At 46.6% G+C, this 27482-nt stretch overlaps 9 protein-coding genes and 1 pseudogene across 10 annotated transcripts; 4 read left to right on the top strand and 6 right to left on the bottom strand.

Moving 5' to 3' along the window:
* Nucleotides 1-293: 293 nt before the first annotated feature.
* EYB26_007436 (uncharacterized protein) lies at nucleotides 294-2228 on the bottom strand (the record flags this gene model as incomplete). Its single annotated transcript, XM_054266703.1, has 6 exons — nucleotides 294-493; nucleotides 563-664; nucleotides 721-1004; nucleotides 1062-1183; nucleotides 1243-1577; nucleotides 1646-2228. 6 exons carry the CDS (start codon nucleotides 2226-2228, stop codon nucleotides 294-296), a joined length of 1626 nt encoding a protein of 541 aa, XP_054122678.1.
* Nucleotides 2229-4619: 2391 nt separating this feature from the next.
* EYB26_007435 (uncharacterized protein) lies at nucleotides 4620-6831 on the top strand (the record flags this gene model as incomplete). The annotated part of the gene is made up of 5 exons (XM_054266702.1): nucleotides 4620-4636; nucleotides 4710-5201; nucleotides 5276-5415; nucleotides 5481-6423; nucleotides 6483-6831. 5 exons carry the CDS (start codon nucleotides 4620-4622, stop codon nucleotides 6829-6831), a joined length of 1941 nt encoding a protein of 646 aa, XP_054122677.1.
* Nucleotides 6832-7413: 582 nt separating this feature from the next.
* On the bottom strand, nucleotides 7414-7758 carry EYB26_007434 (uncharacterized protein; the record flags this gene model as incomplete). Its single annotated transcript, XM_054266701.1, has 1 exon — nucleotides 7414-7758. The coding sequence occupies one exon, from the start codon at nucleotides 7756-7758 to the stop codon at nucleotides 7414-7416; it is 345 nt and encodes a 114-aa protein (XP_054122676.1).
* Nucleotides 7759-8657: 899 nt separating this feature from the next.
* Nucleotides 8658-9836, bottom strand: EYB26_007433 (uncharacterized protein; the record flags this gene model as incomplete). The annotated part of the gene is made up of 3 exons (XM_054266700.1): nucleotides 8658-9232; nucleotides 9291-9459; nucleotides 9531-9836. The coding sequence occupies 3 exons, from the start codon at nucleotides 9834-9836 to the stop codon at nucleotides 8658-8660; spliced, it is 1050 nt and encodes a 349-aa protein (XP_054122675.1).
* Nucleotides 9837-10284: 448 nt separating this feature from the next.
* EYB26_007432 (uncharacterized protein) lies at nucleotides 10285-11511 on the bottom strand (the record flags this gene model as incomplete). Its single annotated transcript, XM_054266699.1, has 2 exons — nucleotides 10285-11379; nucleotides 11440-11511. 2 exons carry the CDS (start codon nucleotides 11509-11511, stop codon nucleotides 10285-10287), a joined length of 1167 nt encoding a protein of 388 aa, XP_054122674.1.
* A 2982-nt stretch (nucleotides 11512-14493) lies between these two features.
* Nucleotides 14494-15835, top strand: EYB26_007431 (uncharacterized protein; the record flags this gene model as incomplete). The annotated part of the gene is made up of 2 exons (XM_054266698.1): nucleotides 14494-15343; nucleotides 15408-15835. The coding sequence occupies 2 exons, from the start codon at nucleotides 14494-14496 to the stop codon at nucleotides 15833-15835; spliced, it is 1278 nt and encodes a 425-aa protein (XP_054122673.1).
* Nucleotides 15836-17760: 1925 nt separating this feature from the next.
* Nucleotides 17761-19393, top strand: EYB26_007430 (uncharacterized protein; the record flags this gene model as incomplete). The annotated part of the gene is made up of 2 exons (XM_054266697.1): nucleotides 17761-19308; nucleotides 19367-19393. The coding sequence occupies 2 exons, from the start codon at nucleotides 17761-17763 to the stop codon at nucleotides 19391-19393; spliced, it is 1575 nt and encodes a 524-aa protein (XP_054122672.1).
* A 1030-nt stretch (nucleotides 19394-20423) lies between these two features.
* On the top strand, nucleotides 20424-24366 carry EYB26_007429 (uncharacterized protein; the record flags this gene model as incomplete). Its single annotated transcript, XM_054266696.1, has 8 exons — nucleotides 20424-20442; nucleotides 20514-20558; nucleotides 20618-22701; nucleotides 22751-23042; nucleotides 23096-23253; nucleotides 23303-23911; nucleotides 23968-24305; nucleotides 24360-24366. The coding sequence occupies 8 exons, from the start codon at nucleotides 20424-20426 to the stop codon at nucleotides 24364-24366; spliced, it is 3552 nt and encodes a 1183-aa protein (XP_054122671.1).
* Nucleotides 24367-25079: 713 nt separating this feature from the next.
* On the bottom strand, nucleotides 25080-26070 carry EYB26_007428 (uncharacterized protein; the record flags this gene model as incomplete). Its single annotated transcript, XM_054266695.1, has 2 exons — nucleotides 25080-25413; nucleotides 25469-26070. The coding sequence occupies 2 exons, from the start codon at nucleotides 26068-26070 to the stop codon at nucleotides 25080-25082; spliced, it is 936 nt and encodes a 311-aa protein (XP_054122670.1).
* Nucleotides 26071-27088: 1018 nt separating this feature from the next.
* On the bottom strand, nucleotides 27089-27160 carry EYB26_007427 (annotated as a pseudogene). Its single transcript has one exon. The product of its transcript is annotated as a tRNA-OTHER (tRNA).
* Between the last annotated feature and the right edge of the window lie 322 nt (nucleotides 27161-27482).

Below are 27482 nucleotides of genomic sequence, written 5' to 3'. Positions count from 1 at the left end.
ACCTTTTCCAACTGTTATAATAACAAATCTGTGGGTGTAAGCCCCAATCAGCTAAAATCATACCTCCTTAATCGGAGGTAGACACTGCTCATCGTGGAGATAGTCAACCGGCTATCGAATTAACTATCGACTCCTTTTCCGAAAGGCACTGGAATCTATTCTGCCAAAATGCAGATATGTATAATAGGAAGTTTTCCGGGAAAAAGGAAAGAACTCTGTTATCTAGTTTGGGAAAATAATAAGAAATTAAAGTAGCCAGGTCAGAAAATAGAAACTTAGAGCGAAAACATCAATCAACCCCCTGTTGACTTTCGCTCTGTAAACACAAGTTGCAGTTTTCCACAAACTAAAGTGAACGCATCTTGTTGACCCTCATAAAACGCCTCTCGAGTCTGGTCTTTTGCAAAAGAAATGTCATATCGGGAGAGAAGCTCCACTGTGATTCGTCTGATTTCCATGAGTGCGAGTTGTTTGCCAGCGCATGCAAATGGTCCTTTACCAATTAGTCTGTCAGTATCAAGTAAAGATATTTTTATAGGAAGAGCTACAGAATGTCACTTACCAAGGCCAAAAGGCGCATAAGCAGATGAGTTCTTGACAAGGTCCAGCCTGTCAATCCAGCGCTGCGGAATGAACTCATTTGGCCGTACAAATGAGCGTTCATCTACACTTTATTAGTCTTTTATGTCAATGGCAGAAATTATTTATCCAAAAACTTGCCTCTGAACAATGAGTAAAGAGGTATCTGAACCAAGCAGTCACCCGGAATATAGATATCATCGATCATTACACCTTTCTGAGGAGTCAGACGCTGCATACCGGATGGTATAGCCGGATGCAAGCGCATTGTTTCATCAATAGCGGCGTTGAGCAATTTCATTCGGGATAGATCTTGATATGTTGGCTCTTTAACTGTGTCGATTTCGGATTGCAGCAAAAGAGTGAATTCAGGCGCGATAGCGAGCTCATAGAATAAATTCGTTAACGTTGAGGCCGTTGAGTCACTTTAGATAGTCAGTCTCTAGCTTGAGCAGAAAAATCACAGTCAGGGTGAAACAAACCTCCCAGCAACAATACCGGTATTGACTTCTCCATAGAAATGCATTTTATCTTTCGTTGTTTGTTTCCCCTTATTAAAATCTGTTTCGAGCTGCATGAACATATCTGGATCCTCTGGCACATTCTAATAGCGCAGTAAGTTTCAGTAAGCCTGATACCAAGAGTAGGGCCATTTCAATTTACCTTGAATCGATTTTCAACCTGCTTCTTGACCCATTCGAAATATTCGAGATAGCTGCTGTTCAACCCAGGAATCAGTTTGAACAGAGGAATAACCCAAATGGAATGTAGAAACGGCCCCAACGACTGCATTTGCTCGTGCAAAGTCTTGAGCATATAGGCATCCTTGCCAGTTATGAGCATATCAAAGGATTTTCCAAATGTCAGATCGCCAATGACGTCGAAGCTGTAATAGTTGAACCACCGAGACATGTCAATAGGTTGGCCAACATTGTCCGCAAGTACCGATAACAACTGGGCAGCATATTTGGATACACGTTCCTCATAATCACGAAGAGCTGTTTCCTGTCTCAGTATATTACAATCCCTCAGAGATAAATGAGCAAGCCAACCTAGACATACATACATTTGGAGCTAAAAGCTCGATCCCACCCCTTGCGACGTCGAGCATGATCTTTCTTATTTCTTGTAGAGTGAACTGATATATATGGTTGGGCGCCATCGTAGAAAGGACCCTTTGTTGTTTGAGATGTAGGTCCATATATAAAGGGCAAGGCTCGTGGATCCGTAATAGACAACTCTCGAGGACCGATACGCACGTAGTCTCCATATTGTCGATGTAGTTTATCGACTACTTCGAAATTGTGAAGTTTTTTAGCCGACAAGATATTAGCGTACCACGACGTGGCACCAGCGAGGACATGACCAGGGAAATTTCGTAAGCGGTGGAAGTACACACGGTAAACGATGATGCTGCTAGTAAGACCGAGGAGGTGGCACGTAAGAAGGCAGTATATATTCAGATCTTGAAGTTGAGTAACCAGTCCCACCAATTTCAACCCGTTCAAAACGGCAAACACGGTCGCGTAGGAGCCAATGATGGCTGGGGCACTGTTATCCCACTCTCCATATCTGAAGAGCAGATTGTGTAGAGCGACACCAGTTGCTGCGCTGAGAAGCCCTGGGAAAGATGACATTGTTAACGACATGGTGACAGTTCTCTGGGTATCGAATCAATCACAAGAGGTAAGCAAGTCTGAGAGGGATCGAGTAAGTATTTAAACGACAATCAAATGTGCGCTTCCGGGGAACCTGAGTGCTTGCACCAGAACGTGCCCCCCATTCCAGATCTACACAAGGACCTACTACTACCTTTGCAGGGTTCGGAGCAGTTGCCTGAAAAATAAGTCTTCTCTTACCGAAAGCCATTGGTGTAGTCTACTAGACAAACGAGACGTTTCTTTTTTTTTCCATTTCATTGTCGCTTCAAGCCCTAAGTATATGCTCCGCAAATCTGCTATTTCTGAAATTCTGACCCGTTAATACTGAAGTAGGGCAATCCAGTGCCGCTTTGACACAGCGATCAGGCATTTTATCAAGCCCCGATCTGATAGTAATTAGGCTAATTTTTGCTTTTTATTCCTCTTTTGTACAAGTTAATATTTTGTTCGAGACTAGATCAACAAACTAGTTAACTATTCTTTGCAGAAGTGAAGTAAGCAAGCCTACCCATCCATTAGTTATTAGGGTTGTGCCGAAAATAATACTCCATTATCTCACATCGCAGGCAAAAGATCTTCAAAGAAATACCACATTCCCAATCCCAGGGATCCAGTATCCTCTAATTGAGGACTGGATACTCTTTGTAGCACATAACTATCCTATTCGATCGCTTAGTACATCCGCTGTCGGTTTCAGTCACTTCGTGAACGATTCTTTGTTCCTGTTCTACACTCAATAGAGCCGGGTGGCCGAGCCCTTTCTAACTATCCAAATGGTCAGTCCTTATTGTACCAGACTTTTGGTTGAAGTATGCGTGTTTTTTCTTGAAAAAGAAAATATTTGCGTTTATGTCTAAGACTGGGCTAGATTTACGCCATCTGGGGAACCCCTCTGGATTTCACTGCACACGTCGACCAATTTTGAACTATGTTGCCTCGTGTAACATGAGATCTCTTGGCTGAGCGACTCGGCCTTTTGTTTGCTTCTTTTTATTTGAATCAAATCTGACTAACGAAAGAAATAGTACCATGGTGTAGTGAGAGGGGTATCTCAATCAGAAATGTAAGTATACATAGATTCGATCTGCAAGCATTGCCGAGAAGGGAAGTTCCCGTCGATCTGATGCCTAAGTAGGGCTATGGATGCTGCGAGCGAGGCTCAACTTACAGATCTCAAGATTGCCTTACTATTTACGTAGCAGAAACCAGCCTCATTAATGCTCATTGAGCGTGAGGTTATTCTTGTCCGGTCGGCGGCCGGAGGGTAAAAAACAAAACGCTTAGGAGTACCATATCCTCATGTCGAAACTCATAATATCTGCTACAATGGTGTTTTCTAACAATTCTTTGGTAATCCTTAGGCTGTACAACGTTAGTTTGTTCCTCAGAAAGTCATACCTAGGTAGTAGTCCAATATCGTTCAGCACCACTGACAACACCTCTTTTAGCCATCTCTCCGATTATCTATCAGCTATCAAGAGTTCTATAGGTCTAGATAAGCTTACTTTCTAATTCTTTGTCTTACAAGAACATATATATAGACAATAACTGATAAACTTCGTCAAATTGTCGCAATCAGAATGTCCTATCCGTGAGTACCCAAGCCCTAATTGCCGGATTGAGATCATCGCAGGCCTCTTGGGGGTGGGTGATACGAGTACAACTTCTCAATTCCTCTTTCGCCCTTATTAAACAATTTGGAGAAGAAATATTCAAAAATAGTAACTGTATGCATATAACCCCCTGCTCCCACATATGCGAAAACGCCAGTGTCCTTCGGCTGGCGCATGTTCGGCGCATCCTAAACCATTTTCATTGGCTGGACGACCAACAACGTCGCTGAAGGAGCGAGGCAGGTCGTAGTCCCCCAACTAAATCAGTTTACGCTCATATGTAGGTTGATCCTCAATTTCTAACAGATTTATTTTTGAACAGCATCCGCACTGGTCAATTTCAGACCGTAACCCACCATGCGGCGCAGTTGTGTTGAAATGTCATACAATCTAGAAACCATGCGGCACAGCAGCGGCAAAGTTTTGCTGTTACGATGGATATATGGCCTCTCATTAGTTGAGAAGGATTACGCTTAAATGCTAGTTGCGGATCAAAATGCTGCAAGGTCATGTAAAAGTAACCGGAAGCGCGCAGGTCTGTTTCATGATATGTGGAGGATGAATATCAAGCGGCTATGTATAGTGACTGGATGCTGGATTGTTAAGCTAAGCTCAGGTATAATAGCTTGGACAGCGCCGAATGTATTGAAAACTCTGTTCTATCAGATAGCTGGTCTTTGGGCGAACTTCTAACAAGGTTTACTTTCTTTACTCATTTACTTAGTTGTCGTGTTTTCGCATTTCGTTATGAGCCACCATTCTCATCATGAGTCGCAGCAGGCTGTAACTGTCTCCCCAGTCAGTCAGCATCTCCCACTGGGCTCTTTCCGCCATACTATCCTGAACGAAATGCAAGCCTACCAGAATCATCCATATCTGATATAGAACGAAGGAGTGAATCTCAAGCTTCTAGCAAGACTGCTTCACAGGTTTTTGTTCGAGACTTAGAGAACGACAAAGGCAAAGGCTTCAATCCGGCTCGACGGTCGTCAGGACGATGGAATATCTCACATTTCTTGTTTGATGTGCTACCTAGGGGCTGGTCCCTTGAGTATATTTCCTGTTTTATCAGTGCGACTGCTTTCGTCAGCATCGTCGTTGTGCTTCACCAATTTGATCAACACAAGATTCCTTCGTGGCCGCTGGGCATCACTCTCAACAATCTTTTGGCATTTTTGACTGCCATCGGTCAGTCTACTTTTGTCTTTCCGGTGGTTCAGGGTCTTTCGCAGATGAAGTGGACTTGGTTCATGGGGAAGAATAGACCACTAGAGGATTTTGAGAGATTTGATAATGCTAGTCGAGGGGCGTGGGGGAGCATTATGCTTTTGTTCAGTACGAAAGGAAGGTAAGTCTCTACATCTCTTGATATTAATATCTATTTGACCTGGAGCTCACTGGCAAATCCATTGTTCAAAACAGGCTTTCTATTTTATTGGCCGCCATTCTCATAGTAACCTCTGCTGTGACATCGACTATAACACAGGCAGTCCTTAGTCAGGATGTACGATACGTCGCCAACGGAGAAAACGCTACAATATATAGAATGATACACGATAGCAGTACGTCTTTCTTTTCTATACTCCTTTGACCAATCCCGTTGGCTAACCGAAGAACAATGGTGCAGCTGATTACACAACATCAATCAACCAAATAACAGGCTACATGATAAGTGCAATGTACACCTCACTCAACTCAACTTACAATTACACTACACCAGACTGTGCAACGGGGAATTGCAAATGGCCACCTTTCGGTTCTCTTGCAGTCTGTGTCCAAACAAACGACATCACAGATAAACTCCTTGTCGAAGAGACGGCGCAACAATGTTGTACCGAAACCGCAACAAATCGATTCGACGGTTCAACATGGTCAGAAAGTTGTACGAATTGTACACAAACTGGGTTATCTCAGAATGAGCAGTTCGGGCTCAAACCGCAGCAGGACAGAAGTCTCAATTCGACGAGTATTAACCTCGAAGCAGGCGTTAACCAGTCTTGGTCAAACTTGTACACTTTTACAAACGAGAGTGTTGGGTATAATGCGTTGGCTGCAGCTCAAATTATCTATCTGAACACAACCGATGCTGCTGAGTTTGGTGCTCCAACACTCAATGACACGGCATTGTTTACGAAATATGCACGTGCCGTTGAAGCCCTATTCTACATGTGTGTTGAAACTTATGATGTGACGACAGTCAATGGAACGACAGTCACAAATGTAACCTCGGTCACCAGCAACGTCACCTGGTTCGATAAATATGGATATCTTCCGGACGGGAAACATGCGTCCACTCTTTCAAATAGAACTTTTACAGTGGATGGCTTCAACTATAGCTACTACGATGTTTCGCCGACTATAGCAAAAATCATCTCGGCCTCATTGACGGGTTCTTATAACTTCATCGGCACCTTTGGCCTGTTCGATATGACGCCGTTCAGCTATGCTATTGGTACGGCTCTATATAAAAATGATGGTGTTAATGCTACCACTGGAACAGCCAGAGACGGCTTGATGCGTGATGCAGTGGATGATGTGTTGAGTAACACAGCCAGAGGAATGACCAGTTGGTATGTAACATCCCTCTTCTCAAGTCAAGTACTTTGCTAATGCAGTCTATGTCCTCCAGGCTTCGTTCATTCTTCGCCTCACCAGTCCAGGGCCAAAATAATGTTTCCGAATCATATGTCGTTGTGAGATGGCCATACTTGATCTTCTTGGGGACTCAGGTTGTCTTGACCATCATATTCCTGATTTGGATTGTCCTTGATTCAAAAGTGCGCAAGGTTGATATCTTGAAGGATTCTGTTCTAGCCGGCCTTCTTGCCATTTCTGCGGAGGATAAGGCGAGTCTGGAGAGTAGACTCGATGCGTTGACTGACAACCCTGGGGATAGAGAGCAGATGGAGAAGTCTTCAAGTGTGACTTTGGTGAAGAGCGACCCTGCTGGGCAGTGGAATCTCAGGTTGATGAATTAATGTACCATAAAAATAGCCAATTTGGATAAGAAATTGCTGCAATGACGGTAACTCATTCAGTGTCCCGAAACCATGCCATTTCCAGACAGATCTGTGCATAGAACAATTATCTCTCAAGTCTACGTATCTGGCATTGCTTCGTCAATTCATAAAACTTTGAGCAGACGTGATAAGTTAGAAAGTAGACATGTTGGCCCCCGTTTCATCTGCGTTGAGCCCTAGGTAATCTCCATTACCAATTCTCTGCAGCCAGGAGGTTCTTTCTATAGGACCTCTCCTTAGTCAAAATATATAGCTTTGATAGATAAATTTATGAGACGAATGAGACACTGTACTCCATTCTATGTTCGATGGATGAGTGGTGCTATAGTACAGAAGGCAGGTCGATCAAACTCAACGCAGATGGTACTGGTGAGGTATGCCTGCACTTTGACCATATCCTGTGATATGAAGATCGCTTATGTGTCTTGAAGCTTTGGTGCCGATATGAGTTCATTGCCATTCAAAAAGCTAGCTATCAAGCAGGAATCAAATTCATGAATCCCAACGCACGAGTGGCAGCCCGTCTCAACCCGTCAAGTCTCAGATCAAATTGGTCATCCGGGTCTCCGCCTGGGAGAAGGGCAGGCCCAAAAGCATCCGTCTCGTCATTCTGGGGCTCTGTTCTCGTACCTGCCGTGGAGAAGCCTCCGGAATAACAACCTCTGTCTGTTGTAGAACCGGATTGCCATTACTGTCTGGAGTATGTAGCTCGACCTCGCCTTCGACTTGGTCCGCATCGCCAACATGTCTGCAGCATATGATAATCACAGCGGTGGCATTGCCTCCTAGAATCCATAGTTTCGCTTCCTCGCGGAGTCGGTCTAATGATTCAAATGACCCTGATTCTATGACCATGATAGGAAGTCGTTGGTCGTTCACTCGCATTCTGAGATCAGGATTCTTGCTGGAATCTACGTAAGGACCATCATCAAACACCAGTGTTATAATTGATAGATTGGTTAGTCACGCATCCTATGAACTGTATTAGAAGACTTTCACTTGCTGGTTCCAACAAAAGAGTACAAATCCTGTGATTCCGGCCTGTGGGTAGATCTTCTTCTCGCCCAGCGCTTGCTTTCATGAGAACTCCATTCTTGGTGGCAATTATAAAGCTCAGGCTGCATTATACGGGTCCAGATAGTATCGACAACGGAGGTGTGATTCTTTCTTTAACAAATAGTGATGAATGTTGCGAAATCTAGTATAGAGGATATTCTTCTTACCTGCAGTAAGGAAGCCCCCATTCCTGATCATCATCTAAGTTGTCCAGTACAGGTCTCGCCCAGCCTTTTGGAAAATTTGTATAGATAAATTCCTGATAATCTGGCGCGACTTCGATTGTCCCTTTGGCATGTTTGTATAGATCCTTCGAATCGTTGAAGTCCACTGCAGAAAAGGCTGTTTTTGGAGCAGACACTGCATTCTTATGAGCCCGTCGAGCTGGGGCTTTCTTCTGCTTTTTTTAGTGCCATTCATGTTGAGTCTTCGAAGCTGTCTGGAGGAGGAATGATGCGATTGGGGATGGAGTTGAGCTCGGGAAGGTAGACATCTCAAATAAACTCGAGTCGATGAAGAGATATGACATAAGGATCATGTCTTAGGCACTCCATCCTCCATTGAATTACTCCCAATATATGCTTGCTTTCCTCGAAGGACAGCTTAGCTGTACGTAAAGTATCAGAGCATCCATACCAGCAAGAGACATGAGTAGTCTTGTAAGCCAAAGCTTTGATCTATGGTTCATTTGATATCACAATAACATACATTCATTATAACAGGGATATCTATTTCTTAAGCTTTTCAGTCAACTCCGGCACTTTCTCAAACAGATCTCCCACTAATCCAACATCAGCCACCTGGAAGATGGGTGCCTCGGGGTCCTTATTGATGGCGGCAATGACCTTGCTATCCTTCATACCGGCCAAATGTTGAATCGCACCGGAAATACCAGCCGCAAGATATAATTGAGGAGCAACGTTCTTTCCAGTCTGACCAACTTGGAGACTGTTGTCGGCATATCCACTGTCTACAGCAGCACGAGAAGCACCAATTGCCGCACCGAGGGCATCAGCCAATGGTACCATCACTCGGTCGAACTCCTCCTTGGACTTCAGGCCACGACCACCAGAAACAACTCTAGACGCTGTTGCGAGATCGGGACGGTCAGACTTTGCAAGATCCTCTGAGACCCATTCCGTTGTGCTTTCGACCTTGGGGTCGACGCCATCGACGATTTCTGCGGAGCCGCCCTCTGTCTCGGTGCCTTGGAAGGCGGTACCTCGGACGGTAATGACTTTGATGGGGTCTTCGGATTGGACCGTAAGGATGGCGTTACCGGCGTAGATGGGTCGAACGAAAGCTATTCACAGTCAGCTCCGAACCGGGGTTAAATTCCCATGCTTGTAGCTTCAACATACTATCTTCACTCTCAATGGCGGTAATATCAGAGATTTGTTGTACATCAAGCAAAGCAGCGACGCGAGGTAGAAGGCCCTTGCCAAATGCTGAATGTCCTGCGATCACATGTGTATATCCACCGCTTTTGATGTTGTCCACGAGTAAGGGAGCGTAGTTTTCGGGCAAGCCCTGTGGTAGTCGACAATCAGCTTTTATATAATTCCTGGCCCTTTTGGTTGTTGCGCGGGTGTTCCACTAACCTTCTCATAAGCAGCATTCTCCACTGCGACAACCTTCTCGACTCCCTTTATCTTCGCCGCTTCCACGGCCGCCGATGACTTCACACCATCACCAGCAACAAACCCCGTAACCGAGCCGCCCAATTTCTGAGCAGCTGCAATAGCAGATAGAGAAGCTGATGAGAGCTTGCCGCCTCTTTGCTCGAGAACTGCTAATGTCGACAATAGTCGTGTGAGCGCCGATAACCGGACGTCGAAAATTGGTCGTGAGGGATGGAGCTGCGAGCGCACGGCGCGCAGCACCGAAGGCCTTGCGACGGAGATCATTTTCTTAATTATGAATGTGCAATTGTTGGTCCTTCAAATGGCCAACAGCACTGACAGTGGTGTTTTGAGTTGTCCTGCAACACAGCGCAAGCTTAGAGGTGGTCGGTGACGATATGAGAAAAAGCGGGCAAGAGATCGCGGTGGCATGCGGCCGGTTATTCTGGCCAAGACCGATATGGTAGAGACCCTGAGACCGACGATTCCCGCGCCTCGGCTATAAGTGAATTAATTTCACTAAAGAGACAATCTCGAGGGCTGTTTTGTACATGGAAATTACTCTACTTCAATAATTCGGAGTGAACTGAAGCATAAAAATCATATACAATTAACTAAGGACTTCTATGATGCGAACAGCCAGACAACTGAACCAAGAAACCAAAAATCATAGAGAAATTTTGGACGCCGTAGAACCCATGCAAACACCAGATCATTACATAGAGCCGAATGATTATTTCTTCTTTGTAGCTTTAACAGGAGCCTTTCCCTCGTCAAGAGCTTGTGATTTTCGCTTTTGGAGCTTCTCTTTGAGGGAAACCTCATCCTCGTCCGCCGCCGCCTTGATCTTCTTTGTCTTCTTGCTTTGTCCCCGGGCGGCATCGTCTTCTTCGGGGTTTCTTCGCTTGTTGCCGCTCTTGTCGTTCTCAATTGCCTTCTTCTCTTCTTCCTGCTCTAGAACATCTGTCTCGTCCAACCACAGCTCATCAGCGAGCCAGATGGGCAAAGCCATTGTGCTGGTTCCCTTGACGTGGATAGCTTTGACGTTCCTCCAGCCTTTTGTAATGAACTTTTCTGTCAAACCGTTGACAACTGCCTTCACATTTTCTGCAAGTTGCTCTGGCGTAAATTTGGTAGATCCAACACGTACTGATGTCGTAGTCGATGGAGCAAGATAAACAGGCGCACAGTTCAAGGCCTTCTCAATCTCTTTTGCGACAACCTGTAGAGGTGCAAAGCTAGCTTTGCGCTCATCCTTGGACGGCTTGCTCTTGGGATCCTTCTTCACGCGTTTGCCGTCGACCTTCTCGATCTGCTCGATACGGATAGGAATTGGTCGCTTGCTTGACTGATAGAAGACTTTTCCTAGGGTCTCGACCAATCGCATAATGATTCGGTCATCAGCCAAGAATACATCGTGTTCAGAAAGCAACTGTCGTCGGCTCTCGAAGCTCTTATAACGATCCCTCAATTTCGTAAGACCGATAACTTTGGTGATACGAGATGAGAGCTCAGATGGAAAGGCGGGATCAGCGATGATGTCTTTAACGGAACGCTGTGGGTCGGCGGTGATAAGGCATATGTTCAAAGAGGAAGACTTGTTCAAGGAATTGGGAATGCTGATTTTGCTAGGCTTCAGGCGGTTCTTGTCGACCACATGCTTCTTCGTTGTAATGACCAGCCATACTAATTCACTGGTGGAAGGGGATCCTTCAGCATCCGACTCATCATCGTCGTCGCCAATCAATGTTTTCTTCGTTGATGCCTCTTCTTGGTCTTTCTGTTCAGACTTGATATGACGAAGAAGTGCGCTCGAGGCTCGGAGTACCTGTTTAACAAGCGATAAGCAAGAGTATTCAAATGTGACGCGAACTCGGAATCAATTTACCTGGTTGTCATCAAGTTGGTAGGGAGTCCCCGATGTCACTTTCGTGGTCAATGCTTGTGTTGCTGCAGGCATTTTGTCTGATTTGTGGTTGTTAATACTATCAAAACTCGTTCAAACTGGAAGTTTCTTGATCGAGCCTGCCAAAAAAAAAATCACTGACTTGGCTTGGCATCAAAAGCGGGTCTCTCTGCCGGTCATTCTTCATTATTGATTGGCGGTAACTGCTCACCGCCAAATATCCCCACGTTAGTTGGACCTTATCAAATTGCTAACTTATTTTGGAATAACTTATATATCACGTGTTCTAGATGTCACATGATATAAACCCTGAAATGAGAGCCGCAGAAATCAGGCATCAAACGGGTCATAGCAGAGGCAATTTATCACAGTACGACGCTAGTGGATCCTAGTTAGTTTCACCTCCTCATGATCCAACGTATGATGCTTTGTGGCTGGCTCAGTTTCTGATATTTTCATAATCTTTATGATTCGACAAGGACACGGTTAGTTCTAAAATCGTCTTTCTTCAACTGTCAGTGCTCGCCTGATTATCGACAACAAATTCCTGCATGCTACGTACCACCTGTATCCCACGATTAGCATTACCCAGACCCCGGAGTCTCAAGGCGAAAGACCCAGTTGACGAATGGCTCAGGCTTTGGATAGTGAGGTGTGCGCCGTCATGGGCTGTCGTGGGATTCTCTCGGCTTACACCGCGATTCTTCTTTTCTCAATGGGATGATTGTACTGGAAAGGTGGCACAAAGTATCAGAATGGCACAGCTGATCTAGAAAAGTGAGCGTATTCCTATTTTACCAGCGCATGGCAGACCAGATAGTTCTACCGCTCGCTGAACTTCAGGGATCTGAATTCTGGCAAAGTAATTTGAAAGTGCTCCGTTACACGAACGAAGGACTCCGTGCTGTGACTACGGGGGTTATCACGGCATGATAAGGTATTGATGATTGGCACTTGTAGTGTATGATTTTGAGCGACTGCACTATCCAACCAGTACCAAGGTCCATACTCTGTATTACATCGCACATCGACTCATATTTTAGACTTCCTACTAGGTGCGAATGGAAGGCGTCGATCGGACAAATCTTACGATAACGGCGTACTCCGTACAGGATGTATATCAATGTCGTCCGTACTGCTCAAATACCCTCCGACATTGAGGTTATTGTAGTCAGCATCATAAGCGTTGGTTGCAAGATCTAATCCATGTGGCATGTGTTGGATGGTGAGACAATGGCGTAATGGAGGCTTTGCAGACGGGGGCTGGAGACGTTGGCCGGATATTAACTTCCTTTCGTAAGATTACGTACGCTGTACGGAGAGTAACTAGTTAACTAACTAACTTAACTAACTAACTTAACTAACTAACTTAACTTAGTTAATTTCACTTGAAGGTCCAAGGACGACTAGCGTAGGCACCGTTTCGTCTCTCACCACTCTTAGACCTCTGAATTGAATGAAATTCATAAAGAGTTCCCCGCTTATCCACGTAGGACGCTACATGCCATGTATGCCTAGCAGGCTAGTCCAGCAAATCTCAATTGGAGTTATCATTTGAAATGACTTGCAGGCAAGGCAGAGGGACAACTCTGCTACGGAAGGATTACTGATTTAAGACGGTGCTGGGGGAGGCGAGCAGAGGGGTCATCCCGTGTTACTGGGCTATAATGCCTTGCTGAAACCTCTCTGGGATAGAAAGATGAGACGAAGACTTCATAACGTACTATAGTATGAGTCTTGTACTCTGCGGAGTTCAACTCCTGTATACTACAGTAGTAGAGTGTACCGGCACCGTAATGCATATTACATTACGCGTCGAAGAGAAGAAAGTTCGGGACAATATGTAAGAAAAAAGAACGCTAGAGGATCGGCAAGAGGATTGGCCGGTTGAGCCCACCATCCAAGCACACTTGCGTGGTGCTTGGGCTGCTGATTGGTCAGTGGGCCAAGGCACAATTTCCAGCAGACACTAAGACGTGGGGCTCTTGTCAGGAACAGGCAAAGCCGAACCAAGCGCAGCCACGGCTGTCTCCTATTGTGGCTCTTGTTCTTGTAGGAGATCCCTTTGCAAATACCATGCCGGCGGACATACCTGCCTGATATGGCTAGTCTATCCTCCACTTGGTCGTTTTTATGGGTTGTGGTTGGCCTGCAAATTATTACTGCCATTCAGGATCTGGCCAGTCAGAAATCGGATCATCACGTTGAAGTCTTAGGTGTGGGCTTCGGTGTTCTGAGGCACAGAGCAAGATTACACCGTTTTTTATTTTTTACATGGAGGGAAGGGGCGGGTCGAGTACTTAATGTGTGTACACGTGTAATACACTAGTACAGACTACGCACAAAGCAGTCTAGCGAGAGTTCTTAGCAGAAAACTAACAGAGGCTAAAAGGCGCCGCAGAGATGGGGCAAAAGCACTACCACGCACCCCTGGCTCCCGTCTGCACTCTGCAAGCCCGCCATGTCCACACTGGCCCCCCTAGCAAAATAAACTGTTTATCTAACAATCCACCCCTTCCTTCTCTTCATCCACACTCCTCCCACGCTCCTTCAATTTCTTGTGTTACCGAACGCTCGAGTTTCCCTCTGACCCAGAGAGTCCCTGCACTCTCTATTACATTCGTTAGGAAACTTCTCTTTCGCTCAAGTGATTTCACTCCTCGCTCTCACTTCGCATCACCTGTCTGCTCTTGACGAGAATTCAGTAGACGAACAACAGTCAACACCGTCAATTGCCTCTGTTTGCGCTTACGAAGCATCTGTATGTGCGCCCTTGTCCCTCGGTTGGGTTTGGTCTGGTCCGGAGTTGCATGCATATATGGCTGCATACCTGAATTGGGATGAGGCGGAGAATCGAAGGATTAGCCCTGTCAATCCAGTGTTGGCCTGCTTTTGATCTCCAGGAACAGAAAAGAAGGATCGGGTCATGTTTGCGATAAACAGCTGCTAACAGTTTTGCTTGACATAGTTATAGCCAATTTCTCTTTGACTCAATTCACGAAGGAACGCGTTCAATTATCTACGATCGCAGTCACCATGAAGCTCTCTGCGACCATCGCCATCGCTGCTGCGGGCACGCTGGCCTCAGCCCAGGGTCACCACCACGCCCACCACCATGCCCACAAGCGTGATACTGTCGCAACCTCCACTATCGACGAAGTCGTGACTGTCTACCAGCTTGACGGAACGCCAGTCCCTTACGCCGACGTTTGCCAAGGCATCAAGAACGGCGACTTCAAGTGGGCTAACGGCGCTCCCTCTGGTGCTTGCGCAACGACTACCAGCACCAGTCTCACCGTCAAGGCTGCCGAGTTCATTCAAACCACAGTTTCTATTTCCTCCACTAGCTCTACAGTAGTGACCACCTCCGCAGAGCCTACTACTTCAGCTGCTCCTACGACCAGCTCGACCTCTACCACGTCCACCACTAGCAGTACCCCTGCTGCTACCACAACTCCCAGCTCTAGCGGTGCCACTGGCGTTGATGCCCCTTTCCCTGACGGTGAACTCAGCTGTGATACTTTCCCTTCCAAGTACGGTGCGGTTCCTCTTGACTTCCACGGCCTTGGAGGCTGGAGTGGTATTCAGTACCCTACTTTCAACTCCCTCCAGACTCTCGTTGAGAACATCGTGACCGCTGTTACTGGCGAGTCTTGCACAGAGGGTGCTTTCTGCTCTTACCAATGTCCTGAAGGTTACTTGAAGTCCCAATGGCCCGTGACCCAGGGTGCTACCGGTCAGTCCGTTGGTGGAATCAAGTGCTCTGGTGGGAAGTTGGTCCGAACCAACCCCGAATACGAGACCCTCTGTATTGCTGGTGTTCCGGCTTTGTCTGTCAAGAACACCCTTTCGGAAACTGTTTGCATCTGCCGTACTGACTACCCTGGTAAGTCCCGCGCCGATCCCGAAATATATAATCCTGACGCGCATGAAACTGACCTATCTTGAAGGTACTGAGAGTGAAACCCTCCCATCCTGTGTCAGCCCCGGACAAACCATTCAGCTTGCCAATCCCGATGGAGATACCTACTACCAGTGGCAAGGAAAGTCCACCTCGGCTCAGTACTACATCAACCCTGCCGGTGCCGACGTGTCATCGGCTTGCACTTGGGGTTCTGCCAGTGAGCCTACTCTTGGTAACTGGGCACCCATGAACTTGGGTCTCGGCTACAAGGGCGGCTTGACCTACGCCTCCATCTTCCCCAACACACCCACCACTAGCTCTCTCCTCGAATTCAACGTCAGATATGAGGGTGCCAGCTCGCAGTGCTCTTGGGACGCTAGTGCTAGGACCTACAAGTCTACTGGCGGTGACAGCTCATCTGGCTGCACTGTTAGCATTGCTAACGGTAGCAGCGCCACCCTTGTCTTGTACTAGACGAGTGGAGTACTTGGTGCAGTATGACTTTGCGACACATATTTCGTCTCAATGTAAATTATTTCGCCTTCCTTCTTTGTCTACTCTTGTGTGAATTTGAGAAGACCCATGTCTTGTATACCTGACGATATTCTCCATTTGTCAGCTTGAACAACTTTGCGCTGCCCATCCTGGTTGTGATTTTTCATTTCTCTGAATTTACTTCCCCCTTCTTTTGAGGCTTGACCGTTTCAAGTCAAGCCTTCCTTTTTTATTTTTTGTCAAGATGTTTTTTTCCGCAATTGCAGCACCTTTTACATTGTGATTTCTTTCATTTCGGCTGCGCACGACAGTCCGAAAGGCGAAAACAGCCAGCTTGTTGCAGCAATCATGGACGTCTCTCATCGGAAGCCAAAAGTGACGTGATTCGTGTTGATTTATACCCTTTATATTTATCTTGGATGCTTTGTCATTTTGCATGTAGTTTGTCGCAATAAAAGAGTTTCGTATATCATTCATTCTACGTACTGTCGGTAGTCGGTTCCAGGTTACTTCGTTGATGTATACGCCACTCTATAATCAATCCATACTTGCTAGGCATTCTGTGTCTGATTCTTTCAGTGTCATTCCTGTCTTGGCAGTAATTGCATCAATGCTTCGTGGATACCATACCTGTGCCGAGAATTCCAGACTACCGTCGTTTCTGTGTTTGTTGCTTCAGGTATCTGTTTTGTTGTAACTGTGGAATATTTTGGTATTGTTTAATTTTCCTCGTGTACTTAAATCAGTTTGATCACCGCCAGTGCAGTCTTTGAGCCTGACCGGGTGATTTGAGTCGGAAGATTCCTGACAGGCGTGAATGCCGTAGATCTCGCAATGTTCTACTGCGTAGTTACGTATACTTGAAAGAATATTGCAACCATCTATGGGAGCTTCCATTGGCATGTACCAATGGGATGATAACCTTGGGCATAAACAGTAGGGGAACTCGTCAGTTGGTTGATATCAATTTTCATCCATTCCAGGGTCAAGTCAGTTCGAAGGGTGCCTTCAGAGATATATATCCCGGCCTCGAGTTAGGGCTAATTTCGTACAACCTCCAAAATTCGAAATCTCCGCGCAATTATCACCAATCGCGTCAAATTGTTGGTCTCACACAAGACTATTATTTATATCATTCATTTATCTCCCATTTCAAAACAATTCCACCTAATCCCTTACATGCAAAGGTGTCGATGTAAAAATTTACACTCTCTTCCATCCAAAACGACAACTTCCCAAACGGGCTAGTGCAGGAAGTCGAGACGGGAGCACGTGACTTTTCGACATCGACGCGTCTCTGCTGGCTGTACTCATAAGTAGGATGATGTCTTGCTGTATAGCTCCCTTGCAGTCAATTTCGGAGGCTGCTGCTCTGCCGTTTGCTCTGCAGTGATTAAACTAATCTCCCACTAAATAATTGGCATGAATGCATTTATCGCCTCCAAATTCTCAATGATTTAAGCCAGCCTAGCTCGTTATAGCGCGAGGAACGACAGTGGAGACTTGGTTGGCGCCTGCTCAACGCGTCTCGGAGCGGGCACAGCGTGAAGCGCCTGCCAAAGCGTGCACATCCGCGGTCTGAACGAGACGAGACGCACTACCACCACCACAGCACATTCCTTCCTAGAAAACCCTCCCACATTTTCCTTCATGGTTGTACCTTGACTGTCGTTGGTCTTGACCAATTCGTCTTCCGATACCAGCCTCCTTGGGTATTTACTTTCTTTATACCATTATTGTCTTTTAGTTACTACTTCCCCTCAGTTGTCGTCGACGTTCTTTTTTATGTGCAATCTTTCAACCTCGACGTGCTTGAACACGACCCTGGAAAGATCTCGACTGTAATCAATAATCAATCCCACCCACAGCTGCTTACTAGGAAACCCCTCACCCTCCATACAACCATGGAGTCATCTCCTCCTAGGGCCACGATGAACGGCGTCGGCCCTACGGCAGGCGTCAAACGTCCTGCTTCGTTGCTGCCCGCCTTCGAGCTTCTGAGCTCGTCACCGGCCCTCCCTCGACCTCAAAAGAGAATGGCACGAGATGCAGGAGATTATCCCACCCCAGTGCCAACTTCTTCAACCCATATCATGTCCTCGTCTCCTCCTCATATGTCCATGGCTCGACCAAAACTTCAGCGTAGCGTCTTCTCGTCGAGTACCACTGAACGCGCCCCATTGTCCACCGTCCCTACCTTGATGCTTCCCGAGTCTGGAGAATCTTTGCTCATGGGAAGATCGAGCGCGTCATGCCACCATCAGCTCTCTGCCAATCGACTAATATCACGCGTTCATGTGAAGGCAACGTACAAGCCTGCCGGCAACCCCTTCGATCGTGACCGCGTCGAGATCATGTGCACGGGTTGGAACGGAGTCAAATTGCACTGCCAGGGGAAAACATACGATTTGGCCAAGGGCAAAACTTTCACATCTGATATCAAAGATGCTGATATCATGATCGACGTGCACGATGCTCGGGTTTTGGTTCAGTGGCCTCGAAACGATCGCAAAGACTCGTGTTCGACCGAGCCTGAGCTTGCTTGGGACGCAAGTTCTCCTCACAAGTCGCGTTGTGACCTTCAACAAAGTCCTATCAAAGAAGCACCTCGTCTCGTGTCGCCTACTTCTCCTTCACCTCTAGCCAGAAACCGTATACCTCCGTCATCGCCTTTGCTCAGCCCGAGTCGATTACATAGCACGATATCGATCTATGAAGATGAACCTTTGTCCCCAACGCCTGCCAATAGAGAAGCAAAGACACTTAACGCGTCTCTTACCACAACATTTGACCACAGCTTGAATGACTCGCATCGCAGTGCTTTGGGCCAGCTATCAGACACATTCGAGGACTTTTCTGACCATGACGAAGAAAACGATCCCATTGTTCATTCTTTTGGTCCCTTTGGTGAAAACCTCTTGCCGCGTATGGCTCAGTTCCGTGCTGGTGATTCTCCAACACGGGTTGCTCGTCCTCGTACTCAACCAGAACCTCTTCGTTCAGTACACCCCCCGCCACAGCCGGTAGCAATCAAAACAGAGGAGGCACAGGAAAAGAAAAAGGAGAAGGAACAGGAACCAGAAGAGAAACCAAAGATCGATGAGCGAAGAGCCGCAGCTATTGCCGCCATTCAGAACCACGCCGCTAATCAACTCGCGTTTTCCCGTCTATCTTCAACTCCTCTGTCCACTATTCTCCAAAACTTGCCGGCTTCTCTCTGGAAATCTAATTCCAACCCAGTAGAACGCTTCACGCGTCACGAAGTCAGAACCATCCTCGAGGATTCAAAATGCATTGGTGAGGTTATTCGTGAAGGAAAAGATGCTGCTGGAAAGGCTCTGGAAAGCGAATTTTACTATATTCCGGACAATGATGAGGACGAAATGCGTCGACAGGCTGTTGTCAACGATCTGCGCAAACCTGGCTTGCGGAACTGCAGAAAACAACACAAGGTTAGTCACCGTCCTCAATCACGTTTAACCATATTTTCCATACTGACCAAAAGCACAGCAATACTACTGGCGAAAACCCAAATGATGCACGAGTCAAACCGCTGCAAATGTCGAAACGCTTATCGGATTATATTCTTGTCACATATTACAAAATTCCCTTTTTCTCCTTCTTGTCAGACGTTTATCGCATAGCGCTGCGAGGGCCCTGGCCCTAACCCTGCATCTTTCTCCGATCTGAGGCGCTTTGTCCCGCTGCGAGGTTTATTGTTTCTGCACGCCCTTTGATGTATTAATGTTGTATAGGACTGTTGTCTTTCTTATTTTGTTTGAGTTGCCCGATGTGTCTTTTGTTATATCCCATTCGAAGCTCTGACTATTGCCAGAACTGACGTCATCACGTGGTTCGAGTCTTTGTTATTACACGTGTGGTTTCTTGACTGCCTTGGAACCAATGCTTATTGCAAAAAAAAAAAAAAAAAAAAAAAAAAAAAAAAGAAGAAATTGTATGAATATATCAACTGGCGCTGCTGGTGTATGTGGTGGACCGAGTTATCTAAAGATAGATGCACTCTAAGTAGCGACGGAGTAGTTGATAGAAACAGCATGAAACTATGTATTTCGCCAAGCTTCCTTATTGCATATCAACTGTATGTATGTATGTATGTATTTATATTTAAATATTTAATAATGATACTTCTTTATCTTCCACCAGTTTCTTCACCCAAAGTCAGTTAACTTGGTGGAAAGGAAAGCACCGCCGACCGCCGAGATTTGTTAGTGGCCAGCCCACTTTCCCAATCGACGGCAACTCTCCAAAATGCCCGCAATGATCTGACTACCTCACAGCAGCGCTCACTCTTTGTGCTCTGTTGCTAGAAAAAGACCAATTCAACGCGAGAATTCCTGCCAAAATTCAACATTCCACTAACTCCAATGTGGCATGAAGCTTGGCTTTGGCAATTTCGTCCCGCCTGGAGTTGATATCAACCACAAACCTAACGAACACCGTCATTTACCGGTACCGTATACAATTATTCTCCACCAAAGTTCGATCGAATCGAGCGGTTGAAAGTCCGCTGGAATAGCACTCCATGCGTCGCTAACTGCGCTGAGTTATGGATCAAAGAAGAAAGCGTATTTTAGTTTCCTTCTATCGCTACTTGCAAACTCTTTGGTTTTGTTGTTTCTGACTTGTTTGAATCTAGGGGAGCTCCGCGATCTGAATGAACGAGCGTGGGCTGGAGAAAGTGGTATGTTTTGTGATACGTTACTACGTCGCAGTACGTTCTCTAACAAATGTCTATTATAGATATATTCGAAGTTAGCAAGTCACTAGACTCATCACTCAAGAAAAACACCGCCTTCATCAAACGTCTCCGCACGGGCATTTCAGCTTCTGCGCTTGCCACTTTTATCGCCGATATCCGCACGCTCTCGCTTCACAAGTATCTTTCGGAAATTCTCTCGGCGTGCTATGAAGGTCTCTGCAAGTTAAAGTCCCCCGGTGAGGTCGCCGCCGGAGTCGAGATCGTAAGCGCATTGCATCAGCGGTTCGGTCCTCATGAATTCACAAAACAGATCGGATGGTTACTGGGACGTGGATTGAGTTCGCCAGATAAATCGCAGCTGAAAGCGCTTAGTCAGGATGTCCGTGAGAGGGAGGAGAAGGAGCGATTATCGAGACATCGGATTCTCCTCAAGGTGGTGACGGAGTTGTGGCTTGTTGCGGTTTTGAAAACACTGGATGACATCGAGCGTCCGGACGATCTTGGTGCGAAAAACAAAGATGCGAGTTCGAGTGCATGTGGGAAGAGCTTGGATGGACCATCGAGAGTCAAATCTGCTGCTAAAGGGGATGCGGAGAAGGAATCTGATCCGTATCCTTTGGAGGTCTTGAAGGATCTTTTGGGCCACGATAGGGACCATACGAACCTCCCTCTTGCTGTCCTGTTCGTCAAGTCATTCAGCTGGGATATCTTGGGCGTCAAGGCCGTTGAAGAAGGGCGCAAGACTGTCGATATAGACGGCACTACCACCGCCACCACAGAGGGTGGTATTCAGCCTGAAGAGACCAACGGAGACATCGCGGTAGAGCCACCGCTCGCATCCGAAAAGCTACAATTGCGCTTCAAGAATATTCTGACTCGATACTTGGAGGACGTCAAAGCACACGTTGTTCGCGACCAAAAAGCACTCACTGCGCAGAGCCGTCGCAATGCCGAAGCGTACGTTAAAAGTGGCGAGATTTTCGAAGATCGACAAGCAAATTTCGAAAAACAATCCAAAGCACATGAGAAGCTGGTGGCAAACACTCAGGCTATGTGTGAAATTCTTGGCGTGGAAATGCCTAGCTTGGTCGATGAGGAGGCTGCTGACGCTTCGACAACTGGAGGAATTGGTCTCGTTAAGACTGCTGAATACCTCCGTGGGCAAGGTGATGGTGCAGGTATCTGGGAAGATGAGGAAGAGCGACGATTCTACGAGAACCTGGCGGACCTCAAAGGCAAAGTGCCCGCTGTGCTCCTAGAGGATGGTAAGAAAAAGAAGGGCGACATTGATGAGCATGCAAAGGGACAAGATACCGCCGAGAAAGCAGATACAGATGTGTCGGCAGATTCCAAAGCTGCTGCTGAAGTAGACACCGAGTCTGTCGCAATTGTCAACAAAACCGTTGGAGCCCAAGTAGATGCGCTGCTTGTGAAGCTCCCGGATTTGCAGACAAAAGATCAAGTCGATCAACTTGCGTTGGACTTTTGCTTCTTGAATTCCAAAGCTTCGCGAAACCGTCTTATCAAGGCTCTACAGGATATTCCCAAAGGCCGTACGGATCTTCTGCCGCTTTACTCCCGCTTAGTGGCTACCCTTGGACAGCACATGCCGGATATTCCTCAGGGATTGATCGCATATCTGGATGAGGAGTTTAGAAGCCTGCAGCGTCGCAAACAAAAGGAGTTCCTGGGACAAGTCAGAATGATCAACATCCGGTACCTGACTGAATTGACCAAATTCGGCGTCGTGCCCGAGCATGTCATTTTCCACTGTCTCAAGGTGTGCCTAGATGATTTTTCGCGCACAAATATCGAGATAATGGGCAACTTGCTTGAGAACTGCGGACGGTATCTCTTACGGAATCCGGAAACATCGCCTAGAATGTCCTCATTCCTGGAGACTGTTGGCCGGAAGAAAGCTGCTACGCATTTGGGTCAGCAGGAGCGAATGATCATCGAAAATGCTATGTACTACGTTGATCCTCCTGAGCGACCTGCTATCCAGCAGAAGGAACGGTCACCGATGGAGCTGTTTATTCGGAAGTTGCTCTATCTGGATATGAACAAGCGCAACTATACCAAGATACTGAAATCGATCAGGAAGCTTCACTGGGAGGAGTCAGAGGTGGATATCCCAGATGAAGATGACTTGAACCATGCTAACATTCTAATAGGTTGTTGATATCCTTGAACGAGTATTCAGCAGACCACATAAAGTGAAGTACGGCAATATTCACTTGTTGGCCATTCTCGCTAGTGCTCTATACCGCTATCACCAAGAATTCGTTATTAGTGTGGTGGATAACGTCCTGGAGTCTATCACCCTAGGCCTAGAACTGAATGAATTCAAGTTCAACCAAAAGCGCGTTGCAGAAGTCAAGTATCTCGGAGAGCTTTACAATTACAAGATGATCGACTCTCCTGTGATTTTCGATGCACTGTACCGCATTGTTGCATTTGGACATGGTATGTCGATTTTTTGTGATCGAAATCATCAGCATACTGACGAAGCTGGCTAGAAAATGGAACCCCGTCACCTAGCAAGATCAATATCCTTGATATGCCGGACGATTTCTTTCGCATCCGTCTTGTTTGCACAATACTTGACACTTGTGGCGTTTGCTTCGACCGGGGTTCGGCCAAGAAGAAGCTTGATTTCTTCCTCACATACTTTCAGGTAGATAACCATAGTCATTCGATGATGAACAATATGCTGACAGTTGTAGTACTACATCTTCACCAAAGACCCCCTGCCAATGGATGTCGACTTCTTGGTGCAGGATACCTACTCGCTCGTTCGCCCTCAGTGGAAGATTGCAAGTGACATCGAAGAAGCCGGGCGACTGTTTAGCGAGGCAATTGCCCAAAATTACAAGGTTCAAGACGGTGACAAAGGCATCGAAGTAGATGATGATGACGTTGAAACCATTTCTTCTGATGCTAATGGAGAGGAAGGTCTTGACGAGGACGGGGTTCCGGATATTGACGATGGACAATCCTCGGCCGAAGAGGCTGAACCATTCAGTCACGGCATCGACCAATATGGTGAAGGCGTTGACAGTGATTCAGAGGATGAGAAGATCTTTGTTGCACGTCAAGAAGAAGAAAGGGACCCCGAAGCCGAGGCCGACTTTGATCGAGCGTTCGAGAAAATGATGGCTGAAAGTATGGAGGGTCGCAGATTCGAAAGAAAAGCTCTCTTTGACATACCGCTTCCTATGCGACCATCTCGCCGGGAACAGACAGCAAGTGACGAGACGTCGGTAGAAAGGCCGCAACAACCAGCTAACACTATGGCATTCTCGCTTATGACAAAGAAGGGCAACCGGCAACAGGTTAGATTGACGAGAAAATGTCGGGGCCGTGGATCTGTACTGACTTTTCTGTCTAGACACGCACAATTGAGTTGCCATCGGATTCCAGTTTTGCCATTGCCATGAAAACCCAGCAACAGGCCGACCGAGAGGAGCAGCAACGCATCAAGAACCTCGTTTTGAGCTATGACCCAGGAGACACGGAACAACCCGAAGGTGAACAAGGCCTCTCTATCATTGCCCAGGACCCCATTATTACCCATAAAAAAGAAAACTTAAGGAACCCTTACAGGAGTATAAATGCTAAGACGTCTGTAATATCTTTAGAGAAACGACCGTCGCGTGACAATAGGATGGACAAGTCGAATCGACCGGGCTTTCGTTCACGGAAGTTGCAGTTGAGTGATGTTGACTGGTGAGAATTTACAATCCGATTGTTCTAGGATTTTCGATCATTGACAATCCGCAGGACTTGAAGCACGCGCGTTGAATTAGACCATTTATTGATCGATCTAACCGTGGTCGCTAAGATGCTCGTACGTATCTGTACCTCAATCCCAGGGATGCCGCACCGGTTTGCCCAGACTTTATCCGGAGGTATAGCAAGAGCCAGTCGAGGATGCTCGTTGATATAACCAACTGTGTGCCTATATCACGTCCTTGTATACCGTACGAGGCTCATGCCTGCATACATTTGAAGAGTACAACATACTCCGCGTGAGGTTGATGGGATATTTCCCGGTTGTGGAGATATGAGCGAGAGGACACGAAGAGGAGAGAAAGAGAAGGGAGCAGTTGACGAAATTGAAGAAAGGATATGAGATTCAGGGATATTATGCCAATAGCAATAGTCTATGTATATGAACTACATACGTAGAAACAATACATAATTTCCATTTACCCGAATCATGTACCCAAATATCAACAAGTTTTTGTGGTAATATACAATATCCAATTCTAATTCCTCCTACCTAACTCAACTATAGTATAACAAAGCGCTGATGCATTAGTGTCCCCCGTCCCCTGAAACAAAAGAAATGGTTCTAAGAAGCACACAAACTAGAAAGGGTACATTTTCAATCCTTTAGAGGGACGGAGAGAGGGGAGATGAATAGAAAACGACTCTTTTGTAGGGAAGACATGGGGCAGAAGATAATAAAGAAAAGTCGTTGTACAGATAATAGAAGACTTATTTCTCCGTCTTCGTCTCCCCATCACTCTCATGCCACGCCCTCGGCACAAGTTCCTCTTCCTGCTGATTCGCGACTTTGGCCGCTTCATTCGCTCTGCGCAGCTCTTCGGTCTCGACATGTTTCTCAACTTCGTTTAGGCTTGAAACTGCGGGGTCTGCGATCTTGATTTCTTCTTGTTGACCGGCCTGTTGTTGCTCTTTCTGGGCCTTGATGGCTTGTTCTTCGCGGTCTCGTTGGGCGATTTGTTCGGTGAGTTGTTCGTCGACTTCGTCTTCTTGGAGTTCGGAGCCGTAGACTTCGGGGTGCAGGCGGAAGCAGTCTTGCATTCCCCTATTAACATATATTAGTACATTGCACCTCGACGAAAGGGGGGAAGGAGACGAACTTGAATTTCTCAATACAATCCATGCCCTTGGGCTCCTCATGGGAGTAGACGAAGCAGCTAAACGCCTCCCGGAACTCTTCACCGCATGGTCCATATGCCATACCACCTAGACATGGACAATCCCAGTTAATCTCTCCAGTCTCGGGGTTAAATGCGCCTTCGTGTTTAGCTTCTTCCTCTAACCCCTCCAGGCCACCCTCCTGCTGCTGTTGACGGGGATCCACGACCTGTGCATCGGTCGAATGCGGCGCGGGCTCATCGCGAGCTTTGAGACCAACTTTCTGCCCAATTGTGTTTAAAGTCGGCGCATCTTCAGAATCCAATGGCTGCGGCCTCAGGGAGAGAGTGGGTTCTTCGGCGAAGACGGTTGAGGTGTTATAGAAGTAGATGGCGCCTCCGGCCAGACCGAGACGGACTAGGCGGTTTCGCCAGCTGCGGCGTTTCTGTGAAGGTGGGTTAGGAACGAAGGTGTTGCCTTCGGTGCTTGCGAAGCGGCGCTGGGCTGTGGCAATGTGGTTCGTGATGGTGTTGGTGCTGCTGGGTTTGGCGCTGCTGCTGCGCAAGAGCAGAGTTGCTCGTCTGGCGGCTGATTGCCGGAACATTGTCAATTAAGCTATAAGCCGTGGGAGGAATTGGATAACAACGCAAAATATTAGAGAGGGAAGGAGCATATGATGAAAAAAGAGAGGGGAAAAAAGACAAGATGACGCTGATTAATGGTCTTGGTTTTCTTGATTCCGTGAAGCGGATGGAATTTCTCCCGAACGACCGAATTGATCATAGGCTATTGCCGAATCTGGTTTAGTGGCGAGGCTTACCCGGATTAACCCTTGAAGCTGTTGTACATACATATGTATGTACCAGACTACTTTTGGGCATATTCTAGGGTATTTGGTTTTTTCTCCTGAGTATGATTTAGTATGGATACCTACGTATATGAGGGATATGTCTCTCGTCTCGGCGAGTAGTGTGGGAATTGTTTGTGATGTGCTCAAGATTGAGCTACGCAGACTGTGTTTACTGACGACATGCTCATCCCCCAATATATATCCGGGGTAGTTTGGACCCTACATATGTAATTTCAGGTTGCTGGTACATGTATCAAGGGCACCTAACACCCGAAAAGTAGACAAGCAATTGCATGCACTTGTCACAAGCCAAGTCCTTCTCCTAGGATTACCTGGTATTAACTGGAACACCGTACAATCTGCAAAGCCAACGCATTTAAGGCTGGCTGGCCCGTTATCGTGTAACTCGGCTTCATCTTCGACGTACTGGCACGAGCAAGCAGTTCCACAACCCAACAGAAAGAAAAACATCCTCCACCCAGTCTGCGATACTCATTTCTAAGACATGTTCGAGATTGATGTCGAAAGGCAGCAGCCGCATGCATTAACGGCGTGTCAACTATGCACCCAACTGTATATGTCATGTACGATTCCAAATATGTGCCCTAAGCAGTGCCGTGTCCCTGCTAGTTTACTATGGATAAAATTACCCCTAGCATCATGTAGACCTGCTAATTTAATAGTAGAAGGTCTTACATGTCATCATTGGAACTGTTGGAGGACCAACAAAAAGAAAACATAAATCGTAAATGCAGCAAAAAAGAAATGTGCTTGCGATAACCCTGAATCGAACAGGGGTTTAGTCGGCCACAACGACTCGTCCTAACCACTAGACTATTATCGCCTGTGGGACGTTTTCGCCTCTAAGCGGTATAGTGGCATACATATGGCACAACCAATTTGACGATAAATTACAAAACTTACGACACTTAGGTAGCTAGATGAGCAATGAATGTGAAGATAACACGTTTTTTTAAACCAAGGATTCGTATCAGGGCTGCCAAACATACCCCGTAATACATTTCCAACCGTACTTCTACCACTCTGTCACTATCTACCAACTTCATGACACCCAGTTACAAAATATAACGCTGTAGCAAATTTATCACATCTACCAAACCGCTCACTCCTCTTGCCGTGTCTGCTTCATTGGGGCGTCTGTACTC

This window comes from Talaromyces marneffei, chromosome 5, assembly GCF_009556855.1.
Source record: "Talaromyces marneffei chromosome 5, complete sequence".
NCBI lineage: Eukaryota > Fungi > Ascomycota > Eurotiomycetes > Eurotiales > Trichocomaceae > Talaromyces > Talaromyces marneffei.
This window is presented reverse-complemented; position numbering and strand designations above follow the sequence as displayed.